This window comes from Stenella coeruleoalba, assembly GCF_951394435.1.
Source record: "Stenella coeruleoalba genome assembly, chromosome: 20".
Classification (NCBI taxonomy): Eukaryota; Metazoa; Chordata; class Mammalia; order Artiodactyla; family Delphinidae; genus Stenella; species Stenella coeruleoalba.
In genome coordinates, this window is record NC_137166.1 from 1,366,250 (window position 1) to 1,383,643 (window position 17,394).

The 17,394-nt window shown below is 68.2% G+C and overlaps 1 protein-coding gene across 1 annotated transcript; it reads right to left on the reverse strand.

The window, feature by feature from the left end:
- Window positions 1–1,546: 1,546 nt before the first annotated feature.
- On the reverse strand, window positions 1,547–12,951 carry ZNF469 (zinc finger protein 469). The gene has a single exon (XM_079908011.1). The coding sequence runs from the start codon at window positions 12,742–12,744 to the stop codon at window positions 1,579–1,581; it is 11,166 nt and encodes a 3,721-aa protein (XP_079764137.1). The 5' UTR covers window positions 12,745–12,951; the 3' UTR covers window positions 1,547–1,578.
- Between the last annotated feature and the right edge of the window lie 4,443 nt (window positions 12,952–17,394).

Sequence of the window (17,394 nt, forward strand, 5' to 3'; positions counted from 1 at the left end):
GGGCCCCAGGGGTCTGAGCCTGCGGTGGGAGTGTGATCCCTCCTGCTGCCTTTGCTGCCCTCTGGGTCCCCTAACCCAGCTGTGCCAGTGCCTTCCTGAGAGGGTCCCGCCCAGCACTAAGGCACTGTCTGCACCGTGTCAACAAGTCTGGGGGCTGGTGGGACCACCCTATGTCTGGGGCAGCTCTGCAGGGCCAGGTGGCCCTGGGACAGGACGGACGAAGCGGCGGCTTGGGGAGGCAGGCAGGGTGGGGCTGGCGGGAGGACAGAGGCCACAGAGGAGGTGCCCCGTGAAAACAGTGGACATATATTTGACAGCATGGATGCGCTAAGATGTTACAACCTCAGAGCCCCCGGGTTTATTCATCAGCACTCCAGAGGCACTCTGAGTGGCACGCGCACCTTCTACAAAGGCAGGACGGGCCTGATTTGGTTTCTTTCGAAATATCAAAATTAAAACTTTTCACAGACACGTTGCACCCAAGGCTAAAATGAAGAAACAGAACAAAACAAACCGCAAACCTCAGAGACACCTAAGAACAGGAGGAAACCTCTCCCTGCCTCCTGCCCCCGCGGAGACACGATTCTGTAGAAAGGACACGCGAGCCAGCCCCTGGGTCGTGCCAGCGCGGGAGCTGCCCGTGGGCTGGAGCCTCCCACCGACGGCCGGGAGCCGCTTCTCAGGCCACTGGGGCCTCGGGCCGCCCGGGTGGCACGCTGCGCCTCCTGGCCCGACCCCACCCCCCAGGGAAAACAAATCAAGGAAGCCTGTATTCACATTACAACATGAAAATAGCACCAGGATCTTCAGAGTAAAATTGCTGATACTTGCAGCAGAGAGGTCCACGTAGAAGGAAGGCTCTAGAGAGGGCAACTGCGGAGGCCGGGCTGGGGGTAGCGCGGGTGGGGAGGGAGGACCAGGGGTCAAGGTGCACTGGAGACCGGCGCTTCCGTCAGTGGCACGGACAGTGGCCGGCACGACCCTGTGGTCAGAGAAGGCCTGTTGTGCTCGGGGGTGGTGGTGGTGCGGGGGGCGCCGGGCAGCTCACGGATGGCTCTTCTGCCCCCATCTGATTTCTAGGGTCGCTTTGGAATTCCAGCAACAGCAGCAACGACACTAAGACGGAGGCTGCCGCCACACGACCGGCGGCTGCCTCAACTTACTTCCTGCTAGACGACACAGGTGGGGCGCCCTGTGCAAACCTTTAGAGTGAGGGCTTCCCTGGCGTACCGGGCCTGGCTGCGGGGCACACGGGGCTGGGGTGGGTGTGAGTGGCTTTCTCTTTAACGTCCTGGTACTGAGAAAACAGCTGCATGGTCTCAAAGAGGCTGCAGCTGGCCCGCCCCTCGCCCTCACCTTCCAGCTAGAAAGGGATTGCTGTCCACCCCAGGCCCTGTTCAAGGCATCAGAGTCGCAGGTCTAACACCAAAGTCTGAGTATCTGCACGCTACGGCAGGTGGGTTAAGATGTGGCCACCCGGTAAACTCTCGGAGGGCTGGAGCTCCTCAGCATGGACCAGGTCCCCCGTTTGCCAGTCCGTCCCCAGCCCCACTCCCGGCACGCGCTGGCTCCTATAAATTACTCGGAAGCATCCTTTTTTAACGGGATCTTGAAGCTGGTTAGTCTCTGCCCAAAAAGTTGGCTGAGGAGGTGGCTCTGGGACTCGGCTGTCCGGCAGGCCCGGGAGTTGGGGGGTTCAGCACCGAGGACAGCCCCGCCCCTCCTGGGGGGCCTATGCAGGGGTCTGGCCTGGGGGAGGGCCTTGCCCAGCGCCTCCTTGCCACGCCTGCTGCTCCCTTGGGTGGGGCCGGGCTCCCCCTTCCGCGGCTCTGAGGGCTGGGGCGGTGTCCCGTTCTGGCTACTGGCCTTGGGCTTGGCAGGGAGCACGCGGCTGGGAGTCGCCTGCTTTCGCGGGGCCCGGGGGGGTTTGTCAGGGACCGCGGGGCCTCTCCCTAGGCTCCCCACGGCTTCATTCCTGGTTGGCCCCGGCGCCCGGCCCTTCCTCTTCTTCTCACTGCTGTCCCCGTCCTCCCTGGGGCCCAGGCTCCCTCGCGGCCCCTGGTCACTGGCTTCCCTTGGTCCCTTGGGGTAGCCCTTGGCTGGGGCTCGAGGGGGGGCCTTGTCTGGGGCAGGGCCCTGGCCCGGGCCGTTGGGCTTGGCTGGGGTGGTGGCTGTCTCACTTTGGAGCTGCCCGCTGGCCGGCTGGGGCTGGCTGCCGCCTGCTGCCTTGGTGCCCTGCCGGGGGCCTCCAGCGCCCTGGGAGCCGGGGCCCGGCTTGACTTTGAGGGTGGTGGGCTTTGGCCTGTCCTCAGTGCCATGGGGGAGCTCTGTGGGCACTGGGCTGGGCACCGCCTTCTTCAGTTGTACTGGGAACTTGGGTGCTTTGCTGGCGGTGGACGAGGCTGACCTGTCCCTGGACGAGCTCTGGCAGCCCCCGGGCTTGTTGGCACTGCCTCTGAGGGAGGGGCCTCCTGCACCCCCGGCAGGCGCCACGTGACACGTGGACACCTGCTTCTCCTTCCAGAGCAGAGAGGGGGCCTCTGGGTGATGGTCAGGGGCACATTTGCCAGGGGCGCTTGGGGTCCTGTGTTTCCCTGAGAGCGGGCCAGCTGCCCTCTTTTCCTCTGCGTCTTGGCCTCTGGCCCCCGGCTGGGGCAGAGAGCCCCCCAAGGGGAGAGCCTGCTGGAGGAAGCACCCAGGGCTGCCTGGGGAAGCCTCGTCCTCGGAGCTCTCCAGGGCCTGGTCCGGCTCGTGGCCATCTGTGCCATCAGCCGAGGCCGCCGGGAAAGGAGACAGAGACGGGGGCAGGAGCTCCTGGAGGGCAGAGGGCAGATCGCCGCCACCGACCGGGTGGCCCACGGGGTCTGTGGGCCTCTCTGGGGTCCCGGGCTGCCCTGCTGTGGTGCTGGGAGCTGCCTCCGGGCAGGGCTGGGGCAGGGCTGGGAGGGACCGCTCGCTCAGGGTGGGGCCGCTGTCCCGGGACAGAGGCCCGTCCACGCCGGACCCGGGGGGGCTGCTGGACGTGGCCACCCTGCGCCGTTTGCTGGGAAGCGAGCCCTCTCGGGCCAAGGCCTTGTGCCCGGGGGCGCCGGGCCTCCGCACGCCGCGGAAGGTGAAGGGCTGCTGCCCCCTCCTCCGGTGTTTGTCCATGTGCCGGTCGAACTGTTCCTTTTTGGCGAAGGTGTAGTTGCAGGAGCTGCAGACGAAGGACCTCTTGCTGATGTGCGTGACGTTGGCGCAAAGCTCGCAGGCGTACAGCGGGGTGTGCTGCAGCTCCAGCTCCCCGCTCAGCCCGTGCTCGCCGCCCAGGTGCACGCGCAGCTCCTGGTGCTCGGGGTACACCCGCGGGCACTGGGGGCACAGGTAGACGCGCTGCGGGCTGTGCACCGCCAGGTGGCGCTGCAGCTTGAACGGCTTGGGGAACCGCTTCCCGCAGTGGTGGCAGTCGCGGGCGGGGTCCTTGCAGTCCTGGTGCACCGGGACGGCTGGGGGCGGGGACTCGCTGTGCGAACGGCCGTCGGGGGACAAGCCGCCGGGCGGGGCGGGGTGCACGCAGGCTGACGGGCTGCCCTGGGCCGAGGCGCTGTCCGGGTCTGAGCCGTTGGCGCGGGCCTTGGGTCTTCGTCTCTCCCCCGGGAATTCCTTCCCAGCTCCCACATCCGCCCCTGCCGCCTCCGCGGGGCCCCCGCCTGCCTTGCCGCCGATGGAGCGCTTGCCCCGGTGGGGTTTGGAGACCTGTCCCACGATGCCGCTCAGGAAGCGCGTGGCCACGCCGTCCCCCTCCCAACATCCGGGCAGGTTCCCCAGGGACCTCCGCGCCTGCCCCTTGCGGGCGAAGCGCACAGCGTGCTCTCGCAGGTGCTCGTTGTACATCCAGACGCCGGCGACCTCCCGCCGGCACATGCCGCAGGCCCACAGCCCGGCCTTGCTCTGCACGTGCTTCTCCTGCAGGTGCTCCCTCAGCAGCTCGCGGGAGCCGAACCTGCGCTCCACGCACATGTAACAGGTGGGGGGCGGCGAGGGGCTGTGGGCCAGCTTGTGGAGGTCCAGCTCTCCCAGGCCGTGGAAGCGCTGAAAGCACACCCGGCACTTGTAGGACGCCCTCCTGGCCTTGGTGGGCCGGCCTCCGCCTGGGGCCCTTCTTGCCCCGGCCGCCCCCTCTGTCCTGCTTAGTGGGCCCTGGGAACTGGCCGTGGCCTTGAAGTCCAAGAAGCTGGTGCCGGGGAGACCCGCGGGGTCTTCGCAGGGTCCTAGGAAGCACAGGTCCTGCACCTGCAGATCCGCGGCGCTCCCGGGGACGCCACACTCGTGGTGCTCTCGCTCTAGGTTGGGGGGCTCGGGGCTCGCGCTTCCCGGAGAAGAGGTGGCCCCGTCGGCGGGGGCCTGCAGCTCCAGGCCTCGCCAAGCTGCCGGGACCATGTGCAGCTCAGGGATGCTTTCTGACGGGTGGTCCTCGGCGCAGCAGGGGTCCGCCTCCGCGTGGGGCTCCAGGGCCCACAGGCTGGGGCCCATGGCCCAGGGGTCAATGCCAGGCACCTTGCTGCTGAGGAAGCCCTCCAGGAGGAAGGACTCCGGCAGACCCGCAGCCTCGTCACCCCACGGGTCCTCGTGGGACAGGCAGAGCGAGCCAGAGTCACTGAGGTCTGTGGGCAGGCGGAAGGAGGACAGAGTGGCACTGCCCCCTGCCCGGCTGCTGGGCGCGGGCTGGGGAGGTGGCTTCGACTTTTTACAGCGCTTCCCATAGACACGGGGGTTCTTCTTCCGAACCAAGCGGTCCCCCAGGGGGAAGAGCTGGGAAAAGGAGGCCTCATCATCAAACAAGCTCAGGGGGTCTCCGAGATTCGGGCTGGGGGCTTCAGGGGCGGTGCTCTCCTGCCCCCGGACCCCCTCTCCTGGACTGTGCAGGGGGTCCCGCAGGCAACTGCTGACGGTGCCGCCTGCTTCAGCACCACGAGTCTCGGGAGGGCCCTGGGGGTCCCAGGGGGCCTCGTGCCCCTCCCGGACACCTTGCCCTGCTCTGCTCTCGGCCACTCTGCTGTCCCCTGCAGGTTTATCCCCAGCTGCCCTCGACGGCTCTCTGCAGATGCCAGACATCCTGGTCTCTCGGGGTCCCCCGCACCCCCTTGCCGAGGCTGCTTTCCGCCCCGCTGGCCCTTCTGGCCCAGGAGGTGCCCCCTCCACCATCCCTGGACAGGCCACCCGATCCCCGGGAGGCTTCCGTGAAGGCGTCTCCTCCAGGTCCGTGGCGACGAGGGGCGGCTGCGGGGCCTCGGTCTCCTGCTCTGCCTCTGGTGAGAGGCGGCGGCTCGGGAGAGCTGGGCGGCTGGCAATGGCAGCCGATGGGTTCCAGCCTCTTCTCCCTGAAATCACATCTGCAGGGCCCTGGAGACCGCTCTCCTCCCGGAACCTTCTCGCTCTTGGCTTTCTCGCCCTCTTGCTGGCTTTCCCCTCTGACTCGCTGGGGAAGTCTGCGGGCGGCCTGCCCCGCCTCTGGCCCCCGCCTCTCTTTGTCTGTTTGGAACGGGACTCATCCCTCTCCAGCTGGTCCTGTCTCCTGGGCTCTGCAGGCCTCACGTCCACCCCTTGCTTGACCGTGTCTGGGGGATGTGGTTCCCAGCGAGGGGGACAGCCCGGTGCTCCCGGAAGGCTGAGCCCCCGCCTAAGTCCCCTGGACATCCCGGGACCCAGGGCACCCTCAGGGGCCACAGAGCCGCGAGCAGGGCTTAGCCTCCCGGCCTGGTGGGGGTCTCCCGCCAGGCGCCTCGGTCGCTCCTTCCCCGGCGCCCCGCGGCTCTTCCTTCCCGGTGGGTGGCACGTCTGGGGAGCAGGTGGGGCCGCTGGGCTCGGCTGGGAGGCAGTAGCCCTGTGCAGCCCATGCTTCCTGGCTCTGTGGCGGCTCAGGCCCGGCCCAGAGCGGAAGGAGGCCGAGCAGACCTCACAGGTCACGGGCTGCCCGCTGGGGGCTCCGCCCCTCCAGTGGCCGTTCTCAGTGAACACTGGCTTCTTTTTAAAGCCACGAGGCTTCTGTCTGGGGTCCTGGGGACTGAGGGGATCCCCCTGGGGTCTCTGGTGGAGGGTGTCCCCGAGGCTTTGGGGGGAGCATGGCCTGGAGTCGCTGGCTGTGCCGCTCGGAGTTGTGGTTCTGCCTGGGTGGGGCTCTGTGGAAGGGCAGGTGGCCCTCAGAGCCCTGCTGCCGGCTTCGGAGGCGTCTGTAACGGCAGGGCGCCCAGCCCCGGGCATCTCTAGGCCCTCCTGTTCCTGGAGGCTGGCCTCTGCCTCACCTTCCTGGCAGGCGTGGGGATCTGGCCCCACGGCCCCCTGTGTGGAAGGGTCAGTGGGCACAGCGGTGACACCGTGGCTTTCCCTGTTGCCTGGGGGTTCTGAGGAGGGGACCTTGGGCACCCCATCGGGGTGGGTGCTGGACAGGGCTCCCCTGGGGTCTGGCCACTCGGCCCTGGGGCCTCTGACTGCCCCCAGGCCACCAGTGGTAGGGATGCCGGACAGGGCAGCGGCCGTGATGGTCACTCTCGGGGAGGTGGCCCTCGCTGGGGGGGGAGGGGTGGCACAGGCAGGAGCTTCCCTGGGTCTCTCCTTTCTGGAACCCTCTAGGGTCCTTGCCACACGACCTCCAGGGCAGTCCCCTCCACGGGCGGGAGTGAAGGCACCGACGAAGCTGGGCTCCTCAGGAGGGTCTTCCCGGGGGCCACAGTCCCCCCGGAGAGGGTGGCGAGCTGGGCCTTCCGTGGGGCCGCAGGGATCAGGGGTGGCTGCAGAGGTGGGCGAGGGGGTGTGGCTGGCCGGGTCCCTGGTGGGGGGCACTGGGCTCCCTCCAGTGAACAGCAGATGCTTCTGAAGGCCTGGGCCAGCTACTGCCTCTGGAGTCTGGTCCTCGGGCCCATCTCCTGTGTTGGCTGCTGCCAAGGCTGGGACTGAAGACTCCGCCTCAGAGTAGGCGGGGCCTGGGGTGGCCCGTGCCCCATCCCGAAGGCCCACGGCCGCCCCGCTTCGCTGGAGCTGCCCGGCTGGCTGGGCCGGCCGCCCCGGCCTCCCCCGGTCATCTGGCTGCGGTTGGCTGGCTCCAGCTTGGCCCTCGGGCTTCTCGGCCTGGCCGTGTGAGCCTGGATGTCCACCTCCCTCTGGCCCCAGCTGGCGTCCGGCCACAGCAGGGACGCCCCCCGGGAAGCCTTGGGCGGGGCTGCAGGCCATCTTCCCACCTTCCACACTCTCCTCTCCCGGATCTGAGGGGTCGCTGTGCTGAGGGCTCCGGGTGTCATCAGGCGGGGGCCCCTGCGAGCCCCAGGTGTCATCTTCTCTCTCGGCCGCTCTGGCCACCAGGAGCTGGAGTTGATGAAGGGGGCTCGAGGCTGGATCCTGGGGCCTCCTGCCAGGGCTGGGGTCGGGCACAGAGGCACGACTTGGGGAGGCCCCCGCTGGTACAAACCCCTCATTACCCTCAGGGCCAGGGCCCCCTGCTACAGGGGACAGGAGCCTTGCTCCTCCTGGCCCACCTGTGCTGCTCACAGAGTGTCCCTTGGGGGCACTGTTGTGACTGGCCCCAGAATGTGGGGTGGCACCCAGGGGCAGAAGCTCGGCCCCCCGAAATGCCAAACCAGGTGCAAGAGGAGCAACAGGGCCGCCGAACGCTTCCAGCTCTGAGGGGTCTCGGCAGGGCCCAGGTGCCCTGTGGGAGCCCGGGGAACGCCCCCCTCTCCGTGGGCAGAGAAAAAGCAGGGGGAGGTCTTGGCTGTGCTGTGTTCTGGAGGCCCTGTTACCCCTGGGAAGTGAAGGCTCAGGGCTTGGGCTGCACTTCGCTAAACTCCCCATGTCCCATGGGGGCTCTGGTAAACAGACTTCCGGGTGGGCCCCGGGGAGCCCCGTCTTGGAGACCCCGGCTTTCTGCACTGGCCGGAAACTGAGGCTGGCCCCAGTGGGCCTGAAAGGACCCCCAGGAACCACGTCCTTGTGGGCGCTGGGGGCCAGGGCTGCTTCTCCAGGGTGGAACGAGGGCCACTCCTCCTGGGGGCCCCCTGGAGTGCCCCCCGTGGTGGCCACAGCTGTTTCTGCCCCCTCCGGGAGTGGACTCAGTTCCCCAGGACTGGTGACGCTGGCTCCGCACGGCTCTCCCGGGCCGTCCTGTGCGCCTTTGCTTTGCAGCTGACTCTCCAGTTCGGTGACCAGCCTTTTGATCTCGAGCTCCTCCTCTGACAGGTCACCGCTACAAGTGGTGCTACATTTGATAACCTTGCCGGGCAAAGTGGGGAGGCTGGTGGCCACAGTCCCTTCACTGGGACACCTCTGACTGAATGCCTTTTCCCCTGAGAGGCTGGGAGAAGGGCGCAGATGGCCAGGCGGCACAGGGGACACTTCCTCCAGCAGGGACCAGCCCATCTTGGGCAGAAACGAGGGGTACGGCGGGTCTAGCTGAGGTTTCCTCGGGGGAGGGGCAGCACACGCACGTGGCACCTGGGTGTCCCCGTTCCTAGAGAGGCTGCCGTAGGCTGGCGGCTCGAAGCCGTGCCCGGGCAGCCCCGAGAAAAGGGCCGCGCGCTCCAAGGCCGGCGGCGGTTCAGCTTTGCCTGGGCCCGTGACGACTGTGTAGGGTGGGCTCCTGGGCGGCCTGGGGTCTTGGGAACTGGCGTCCTCGCCACCCTGGCAGAGGCCTGCCCTGATGGCCGGTGGGCTGTCTGGGGCTGAGGACTGAGAGCCCAGGTCTTTGTGGAAACAGCCAGCCAGGTCTTTGGGTCTGAGGAACAATCCGCTGGGAGGGCTGCTGTAGGGCTGAGGCCCCTTTTTGGCGGCTGGAAGCCCCACGGAACCTCCAAGACCAGGGGTCTTCAAAACGAGGGTCCTGGGCTCGGGGTGGGCCGTGTCGGCCGCGTTAGCGACGGGCACCAGTGACTCTCCTGGCGGGGAGGCAGGGGGCTCCGAGCACCGGGGGGCACCCAGCGCGGGCGAGCTCGCGCGGGGCGGCACTGCGTCCTCCTTGCGGAGCTGTGGTCGCTCTGGGGTTGGGGGGCAGGGGTCTCCTCCCCCACGGGTGGCTGGAGAGGAGCTCAGAGCCTCTCTGTGAAGTTCTGTGGCCTCAGGGGGAAGGTCTTCAGCGATTTCAGGGCTCGCGGTGTCTCGGGGCAAGTCCAGAGAGGGGTGGCTCTCCTCTGGGGTCTCGGTGGCCGTGAGACCCTGCAGGAGGCGCTGGGGGCCTCTCTCCTCAGGGCCCACTCCAGCCTCTGAGCCGTGCGACGGGCCCTGGACCTCGGGACTCTTGACGGGACCCGGCCACGGCCTGCCCGGCTCCTCTGGGCCCGGGGAGCCCCCAGGCCTCACGGCCTCCTGCCTCACGGCCTTCCTGGGCTTCTGCTGCTGCCCGTCCTCTCTGGGACCCGGGGCCACGTCCACTTCCTTCCTCTTCTCGCCCCGGCGCCACTGCCGGCCGCTGGGGCGGGGCCGGCCTCTGGGGCGTGAGCCTCGCAGCCGCGGGCCAACCTCCTCCTCAGACTCAGAGGCGCCGTCGCAGTCGGGGGGCCCGCCGTCCACGGTGCCCGGGGCTGGGCCGTGCTTGCCCGCCCGGTTCTTCTGCTGCACGATCTTGTGGATGAGCTCCTTGCTCCAGGTGCCGCCCCGCGGCCGCCTCCGCCTGCAATCCTGGCCGGGGGACAGTCGGAGGCGCCTGGAGCTCCGGGTCTCCACCAGGAGGGCCCGTCCCCCCGGGTCCGCGTGGCTCTTGGGGGCCTGGGTTCTGAGGTCCCGCGGGCGGGACAGGGCCGGCTCAGCCCGGCCTTTCCTCCTCGGCCTCAGGCGGCTGGCCCTGGAGCCCCTGCCCGGCCTCTTGGCGGTGCTGACCGTGTCCAGCTCTTTCCGGAACAACTTAAACCGCTTTCCTCTTCTCTGCTGGCCGGCCAGGCCGGCCCCGTCTGCCTCTGAGGGCACTGGGCCCAGGGAGCGGGTTTTGGGCCTGGGGCCGGCCGGGGAGCCCGTGTCGCCAGGCCGGGTCGGCTGGGGCTCCAGCGGGGCAGCCACCACCGGGAGCGGGAGCTGGGCTTTGTTCTCTGGCGTTGCCCCCAGCCTGGTCTTGGGGGGCTGCCCGGTGGCGGGGCCCCGGGGGCCGGAAGGTTCCTCGTCAGTGAAGACGTCGATGAAGCTGCTGTCGATCTCAGGGTTGTCTGACTGGTACTCCAGGCCGTTGAGCGCCTCCGTGATGAGGCTGTCCAGCTTGGCGGCGTCGTCCAGGTCCAGGTCCCCCGCAGGCAGTGGGAAGGGGGCGGCGGCCGGGCTGGGCAGGAAGCTCATCCTCAGGGGGTCATCTCTGCCATCGGGCCGGACGTCCCCACCCAGCAGGAAGGGCGCTGTCCTGGTGTGGCTGAGTGGGCTCGGGGTCCCGCTGGCCGGTGCTCTGGGGGCAGCCAGTGCAGAGGGGGTGACGGGGGGTGTGGGGAACCCGGGGGGCTGCTGGTGGCCATCCTTGGCCCTGGCCGGCAGCAGGCTGCAGAACTGCCGGTGCCCCAGGAAGGCGGCTAGGCTGCTGTAGTTCCGGTCGCACTGCCGACAGGTGAGCAGCACGTCCAGCTGGTCCAGGCTGGCGCTGCTGAGGGGGAAGTGGTGGGCAGAGTAGGGCGGCGGCTCCTGGGGGAAGCCCTCCAGGCCCACGCTGCCCACCTCGAGCCCCGAGCTAGGGAACGGGGGCTCCTCCAGCCCCTCTGTGGGGAAAGGGAAGGCCTTGACTGGCTCCGGCTGGTAGTGGATGGGGAGGGCGTGCGAGGGCTCGGGGGACGGGAAGGGGCTGCCGGTGTCCTGGGGGTGCGTGGGTGGGTGGAAGAAGGCGGACGGCCCGAGCGGCGCGGGGAGCTGGCCCTCATCCGAGCTGGGGTTGGCTGGGCTGCTGGACAGAGGGGACAGCGACGAACAGGTGCTGCTGGCCGTGTGGGTGGCCGGCGAGGGCAGGGGGGACTCGCTGGGGGAGGCTCCCACCACCCTGGGCGGGGGCGGGCCGGGCGGGCCCCGGGGGGAGGCCTGGGGCTGGGCCGCCCCGAAGAAGGGCAGCTGGGCTCCAGGGTCCTTCAGCCCGTTGTAGGCGAACAGCCCAGGGGAGCCACTGCTGTGCTGGCCCGGGCTGTTTCTCAGGACCGCCAGTTTCTCGCCCGGCCCGGGCGTCTTCCCTGCGGCAGCAGCCAGGGCTCCCTGGCTGCCCCCCTGCCACTCGGGGACTTCCGGGGGGAAAGGCAGCTGGTTCAGCATCTCCATCTGGTGGGGGCCGGGGCCGGCGGCCGGGAGCACCTGGGGCCAGGGCAGCGGGGGGCTCTGGGGGAGGCTGAGCTGCTGGCCTGGGCCAGGCTGGGCTTCGAAGAACGCGCTTCTGGTAGTGGCCAGGGGGCCCAGGGGAGGCGTGGGGTAAGGGGCTGGGGCGGGGTCCCAGAGCGGGGGCAGTCTGGCGGCGGGGGGCCCGGAGGCAGTCAGCTCCGTGTCCCGAGGCCCTGGGCTGGCGCCCACCCCGCCGGCTCCGGGGCTTCCATACGCCTGCCCGGGAAACTGCCTCTGGGCCAGCGAGTTTGGGGGCCCCCTGGGGCTCCCCAGCCCATCGTGGGCCGAAGGCGGTCTCTCAGGGAGCACTTTGGTCATGCTCTCGTGCAAACTGTCCCGGAAGGTGGCCGTGCTCTCCGAGAAGGGGCTGGGGGCCGGGCGAGCAGCGCCAGGGGGAGGGAGCGCACCACCAAGGTCGCTGGGGGCGTTGAGGCCGCCTGGCCGGCCGGGGTAGCAGGGCGGGGCTGGGGGGCCCGAGCGGGCGGGCAGGGGGTAGGCTGGGCCCGTGCCCACCGGCTCCTCGGGCCACGTTCCCCGAGGCTGGTGGAAGGCGAACACCAGCGTCCTCTCGGCGAACTCGGGCCCGGCCGCGTCCTCGGGGAAGGCTTTCGGGCCGGCTCCGTGCAGCTCTGGGAAGGGGTACTGGAAGGCAACCACCCCGGGGCTGCCGCCTTCGGGAAAGGGCTCCGGCTCAGCGGGCGGCACCCCGAAACTAGCACCTGGGAAGCTGTTCTCAGCCGTGGGAGGCCAGGCGTCGGCCCTGCTGGCCTGGAATTCCACGTAGGAGGCCGGCCGGCAGGGGCTGGCGCCGCTGCTCTGGGGGGCCCTGAGGGGCGGGGGCCCAGGGGTGGCGCTCGGTGAGGTATAGTTGGTGGAGGTAAAGCTGGAGGGGGTCTCCTGGAAGCACTTTTGGAAGCTGAGCTCTTCCGGGCCAGGCGAGGCCTCAGCCCTGCGGGGGCCGGGCCTGAGACGGACTCTGGTTCCTTGGCCCCGGGGGGCCTCGGCCTCTGGGGGCCGGGGGGCCTCTTGCTGCGGGCCCTCAGGGGTCTTCTCGTCCAGGGCGGGTTTGGGCCTGGAGCTGGCGACGCTCAGACCGTAGAGCTGCTGGGGGCCGCTGTCCAGCCTGCTCGCCCGCCGTGTGCGAGCCTGCACCAGGTTCCTCCCTGCTGGGGCCTGGGGGCTGCTTCCCTTCCCAGGGGCGCTGCTCAGGGACTGGGCTCTGGGGAGTGGGGCCTTGGGCCCCGCCTTCCCAGCCTGCTGCACCTGGGCCTCAGGGCTGTCCATGGCTTGGGCCCCGCTGCCTGTGGTCTTGGCGGTCCTGTTGGCTGGGGCACTGACCTCACTGGGAGGTTGCAGGGGGCCCCCCCCCGTGCCACTGGCCGCTGGGCAGGGCTGCAGGTCTCCGGTCATGGTTGGGGATGGCGCTCCGAGGGGCTGCTCCCCAGGCATGGCCCCTCCGTCCTGGGTGCTAGGAGGATGCTGTGGTCTGAGGCGGGCCGCGGAAAGCGGGCTGGGCGGACATCCTCGCCCCTCGAGGGGCCCTGGAGGGGCCTGCTCTCATGGTCCTGAGTGGAGCCTGCAAGGAAAGGACAGAGTGGGTCGGGGACCGGGGGGCTTCGTGGCTCCCACGGTGGCGTGGCAGGCTGGGAGCAGAAGCGGCGGGCACGTAACCTGTACTTTTAGGGGAGGGGTCTTGGCTCCGTCGGCACCTTGAGAGATGAGAGGGGAAAAGAGTTGCTGCCAGACTGAGAAAGGGCTTAGTGGGGGGGCGGATTGGGGTTGGAGAGGAAAAGGAAGGAAAAAGAAAGAAAATACTGTTGGGGCCTGAGATCTGAGAAGACCCCTGGCCACCCCCAAGCAAGCCATGCGAGGCACCAGCCGGGCCCTGAGCAGCAAAGCCCCAAGTGGCACGTGGCTCCCAGACCTGCAGTGGCCCCGTGGTGGGTGACGGGCACCCGACGGCTAGGGCGGAGAGCCCAGGAAGGACGGAGGGGGCGTCTGGCGGAGGCTCCCACCTGGTCCTTCACCTGCCCCATCCCCTGACCCTGGGATCACACAGGACGGCCTCCAGGCCCTCGCCCTGCGGACCCCCGGTCTCCGGAAGGTTCCGGCTCCTTTCTTGGGCCCCTGAGCTGAGCTCCTGTTTGGGGGCACACGTACGTGGCCTGTGCCCGTGACCCTAGCCCAGAGCACAGCCCCACGGGCCTCTGGAGAAAGGCCCCACCCAGGACACTGAGCTTTAGGAGCACTGGGTGAGGGGAGCCTCCGGGGGCATGGCCCTCACCCCTTCCTTCTGTCTCCATGACCCCACTCCCATCCCCCTGGCGGCTCTGGGGGTCTCGTCCACAGAGCAACCCCGCGGCCGGCTGTCAGCAACGCTGATTTTCTTGGCTCTCCCCAGACAGTCGTGGGAGCTCAGCCCCACGTGAAGGCCACCAGCTCTGAGGTCGGGGCAGAGGCTTCCTGACCCAGGTTGGGCGTGGTTCCAGTGCCGGCCAGCAGTGGGCGCCACGTCGCCCCACCGCCGCCCCCATCCTCTGCCAGGCCAGCCCCGCCATTGGACCCTCCCCATCCCATCAGCCTGGGGGCGCCCTCCCTCCTAGGTAGGGACCTCCCCGCTCCTCTGGGCTCCACTGCCTGGGGCAAGTCCTCAGCTTGTGGACTGAGAGCCCTTGGGGCAGGGCTCGTGGGTGAAGTTTGCTGAATGAATAAATGATGGCAGTAGCAGTAGCTTGAGCTCCTTCTGGGCCCTCACTGGGGGCCAGGACACTGAGTGCTTCCCAACCACTCCTCTGGTCCTCACAGTGGCTCGAGAGGTCAGAAGCGCTACTGTCATCGCTGATTTACGGGTGGGATTATGGAGCACAGGGAGGTGCGTAACGCCCAAGACCTCAGGGCTAGTGAAGGACAGCAGGGGTTCCTGCGGGGCCTCCTCCCAGCCCCACATGTGGTCCGGACACCTGTTCAGAGCCGGGCTGTGCCTGGTGTAGGGGCAGCACCAGTCAGGGCCCCCAGGACGGCCCCCGCACGAGAGAGCCGTGGGGGCCAAGGGGAGGGCGGGCCCCCCGTGACGCCGCTGGGGCAAGTCCCTCAGTCGCCGTGTGCCTGGAAAATGGGTATCCCAGTGGAGCCCCCGATGGGGCTGTTGCAGAGACGACTCTCTGCCAACTCTGGGTCAGGCCCTTGTGGGATGTGTGCTGTTTGGGGGGGGTTGCCGACTCGCTCTGCTGCCGCCTGAGCCCTGAGGGCGAGTCTGCATCTGCTCCTCTGCCCGCGCCCCTGGCCTGGAGTCTGGCGCACAGTAGGCGCGCAGGGCTGGGGAAGTGGGTTTGCACGCCCTCGGGGTAGCGATGGTAACAGCCGCCCTCGCAGGGCCGTCCTGAGGCTCAGCATTGCACAGAGCCTGGCTGGCCGCTGGCACGCAGGGGCTCCCCCGGATGCCAGCGCCTCCCGGGCCTCCGTGTCCCCGTCTGTGCACGGGCTGCCGAGCTGCTTCTCCCCCGCACTGCTTGAAGCCACATGGGAGTTGGGGTCTGTCGGGGTCACCTGGGCCGTCCCGCCTGAGTTTTTAAGGAGGAGCGGAAGCCCTGAGCCCAGGCGCCCCTCCCCTGCTCTCGGGTACCTGCGGCCTCGGGCCCGCACACTCGTCACTCTGAACGCCAGAAGCCCGGGCTCTGCCCAGAGGGCTCCCCGTTAGGCTCAAGGTGGGGAGACTGCATCATGACCCACGAGTGCGCTGTGCCCTGCGGAAGGACCGTCCGTGTGTCCCGCTGCAAGCAGCACAGGCCACGTGGCTCCTTCTGGCCGCTAAGCTGCGAGCAGCAGTGGTTCATGCTTCTTTCAGGCAGAGACATCCAGAGCCAGGACTCGGGAATCGCCTTGCTGCCTTTCAAGGGCCGAGGTCACGGGCTGCGGTGGGCTGGCTGCCTGTCTGCCAGGAGCGCCGCCCATCTCCTGGCTCCCCTTCTCCATTGGCGGAGGGGACGGTCGGACCCGGTTGTCTGAAGGGTCCTTTCAGTTCCAGCAGCTGTGAGTTAGCTGCTCCTGGTGGAAAGGCCCCATATGGGGTCCGACCCCTTGTTCTCAAGTTCAGGTTCACATGGCGCTTCTGGACATCTGCCCCATGCCCAGCGTCCAGGGGAGCAGACACAGCACAGCTGTGGACACCTGACCCTGGCTCAGAGCTCCTGGACAGCCCAAAGAGGCTGGGCGTGGGGGGCAGTGGGCAGACAGCACCTACTGCATGCTAGGTGGGACTTAACTCAGGGCCTGGAGGGTCAGAGGAGGGGGCTCCCGCGTGGCAGGCATCAGGGGCTCTGAACCCACTTGGGGCTGGTGTCCGCCCCTCCCTAGGAGCAAGGACGGGCTCTGGTCTGTGGGGCCTCTGCTCCTGAACCTGCCAGGCAGTGAGGCCCAGGGGCCAGGTGGGCAGATGCGCAAGGGCCCCTGACCTCGAGGGGCCTTCCTCACCACCCCTCCGCACACTGCCCAGGCGCTGCTGTGAGGAGCGGGGAGGGCCCAGGGCTTGGCCTCCCCACAGCTTCTGGAGCCTTCTGGGGGTGGCCGGTCACGCCCAAGTAGCTGTCAGACACCGTGGAGGCCCCGCAGGTCCAGGCTCCGAACTGCGCCCCCTGAGAGGGATGGGTGGGTGGGGCTCGAGCCTGGGCGGCTGACGGCCCCTGCTGGCTGTGGCCCCGGCCCCTGCCCCGCCTCCGTGGGCCCAAGGTCTCCACCCACGCCCCGGGACTGATGCTGGCCCTAAAGAGTGCAGTGGACAAGCTCCTCACCGGTGTTTAGCAGACGGTGTGGTGGCCACCGAAGTATTTCCCTGGGAATACCGTAACCGCTACGTCCCGTCACCCCGAGTCCTGTTCTGCTCACGGACACGAAACAGATGCAGGGCGGCTTGTGCGGAAGGCTGGGCAGGGTCTGAAAACAGGCGTAAGAGGCTCATTTGCTGGTTTGAATCAGCTGTGCTGCAGGCCCCTCGGGAAAGGAGGGGTCTGGCCCGAGTGGCCCGACGAGCTGGCCAGGGGCAGAGCGTCAGGGGACAAGCCCGGCCCAGGGCTGCGGTTCGGAGCGGAGGGCCGGCCCTGACACCCGGCCCCGAGGTGGCTCCGGGGAGGCAGCCGGCAGCCCCCAGTACCGCCTGAGCGAGCAATACGGAAGGAGACGCGGGTGGCAGGGCGGGGACAGGGCAGCTCCGGCCGCGTGCGGCCCGCCAGCCTCCACTCCAGCGGTGCCCTCTACGTACCTGGGAGTCGGTCCTCAGCTGGGTCGCCGCGCAGCTTCCACAGGGATGGGGATTTCTTGGCTGCAAAGAAAATGGGAAGCATGTCAGCATCAATGTGGTGCTTGGCCGCAAGCCCTGGGGGGGCGGGGCCCAGAGAGGACACGGAGCCTGCAGAGCCCCAGGAAGCCGACGTGGACTGCGGGGAGCTGGGTGACCACAGGAGGCCCGTGGGCAGCTCAGTCCGGCCTGGCGGGTGGGGGAGCCCTGCAGGGGTGGGGTCAGCTGGTCGCCTTCCCGCTGGGTTGGTGGTGATCTTACGTTTCTTGTCGTGGTATTTCGTGTGCACAGATCACACGTTCCTGTGGTTGAAGTTCTGCAGTGAGAGGTCTCCCCCCCCACCCCGGCTCCCCCGGCCCATGGACCCTCTTCCGCTGCCCTGCTGGGTCAGCACATGGGGCAGCTTCTTGTGTTTCCTTCCAGAGTTTCTTGATGCAAATACCAGAAAATATGAATAAATATTCCCATTCGCCCCTTTCTTCAACAAAAGATAGTCTACTACACGCACTGTACTTTTTGCATTAAACGGTGAATCTTAGAGGTAATCCCACAGGCCCTCATGAAGCGACGTCTGGCTGACGTCTGCCTGTCCGTTGCTCCACCCACACGCAGCTACGGAATGTTCTGCGGAACGGCTACTCGTATGCCCAGATCCCTCCGGACGGGTGGATGCTAGGTTGTCCTATTTGGGCCTTTGCAAATAGCAGAGCCACGAGTACGTGTAAGTGAGACCAGCAGGATGAACTCAAAGAAGAAACGGCAAATGCATTTGTGATTTGGAGAGAGATGATCAAGTTAAGCACTATTGC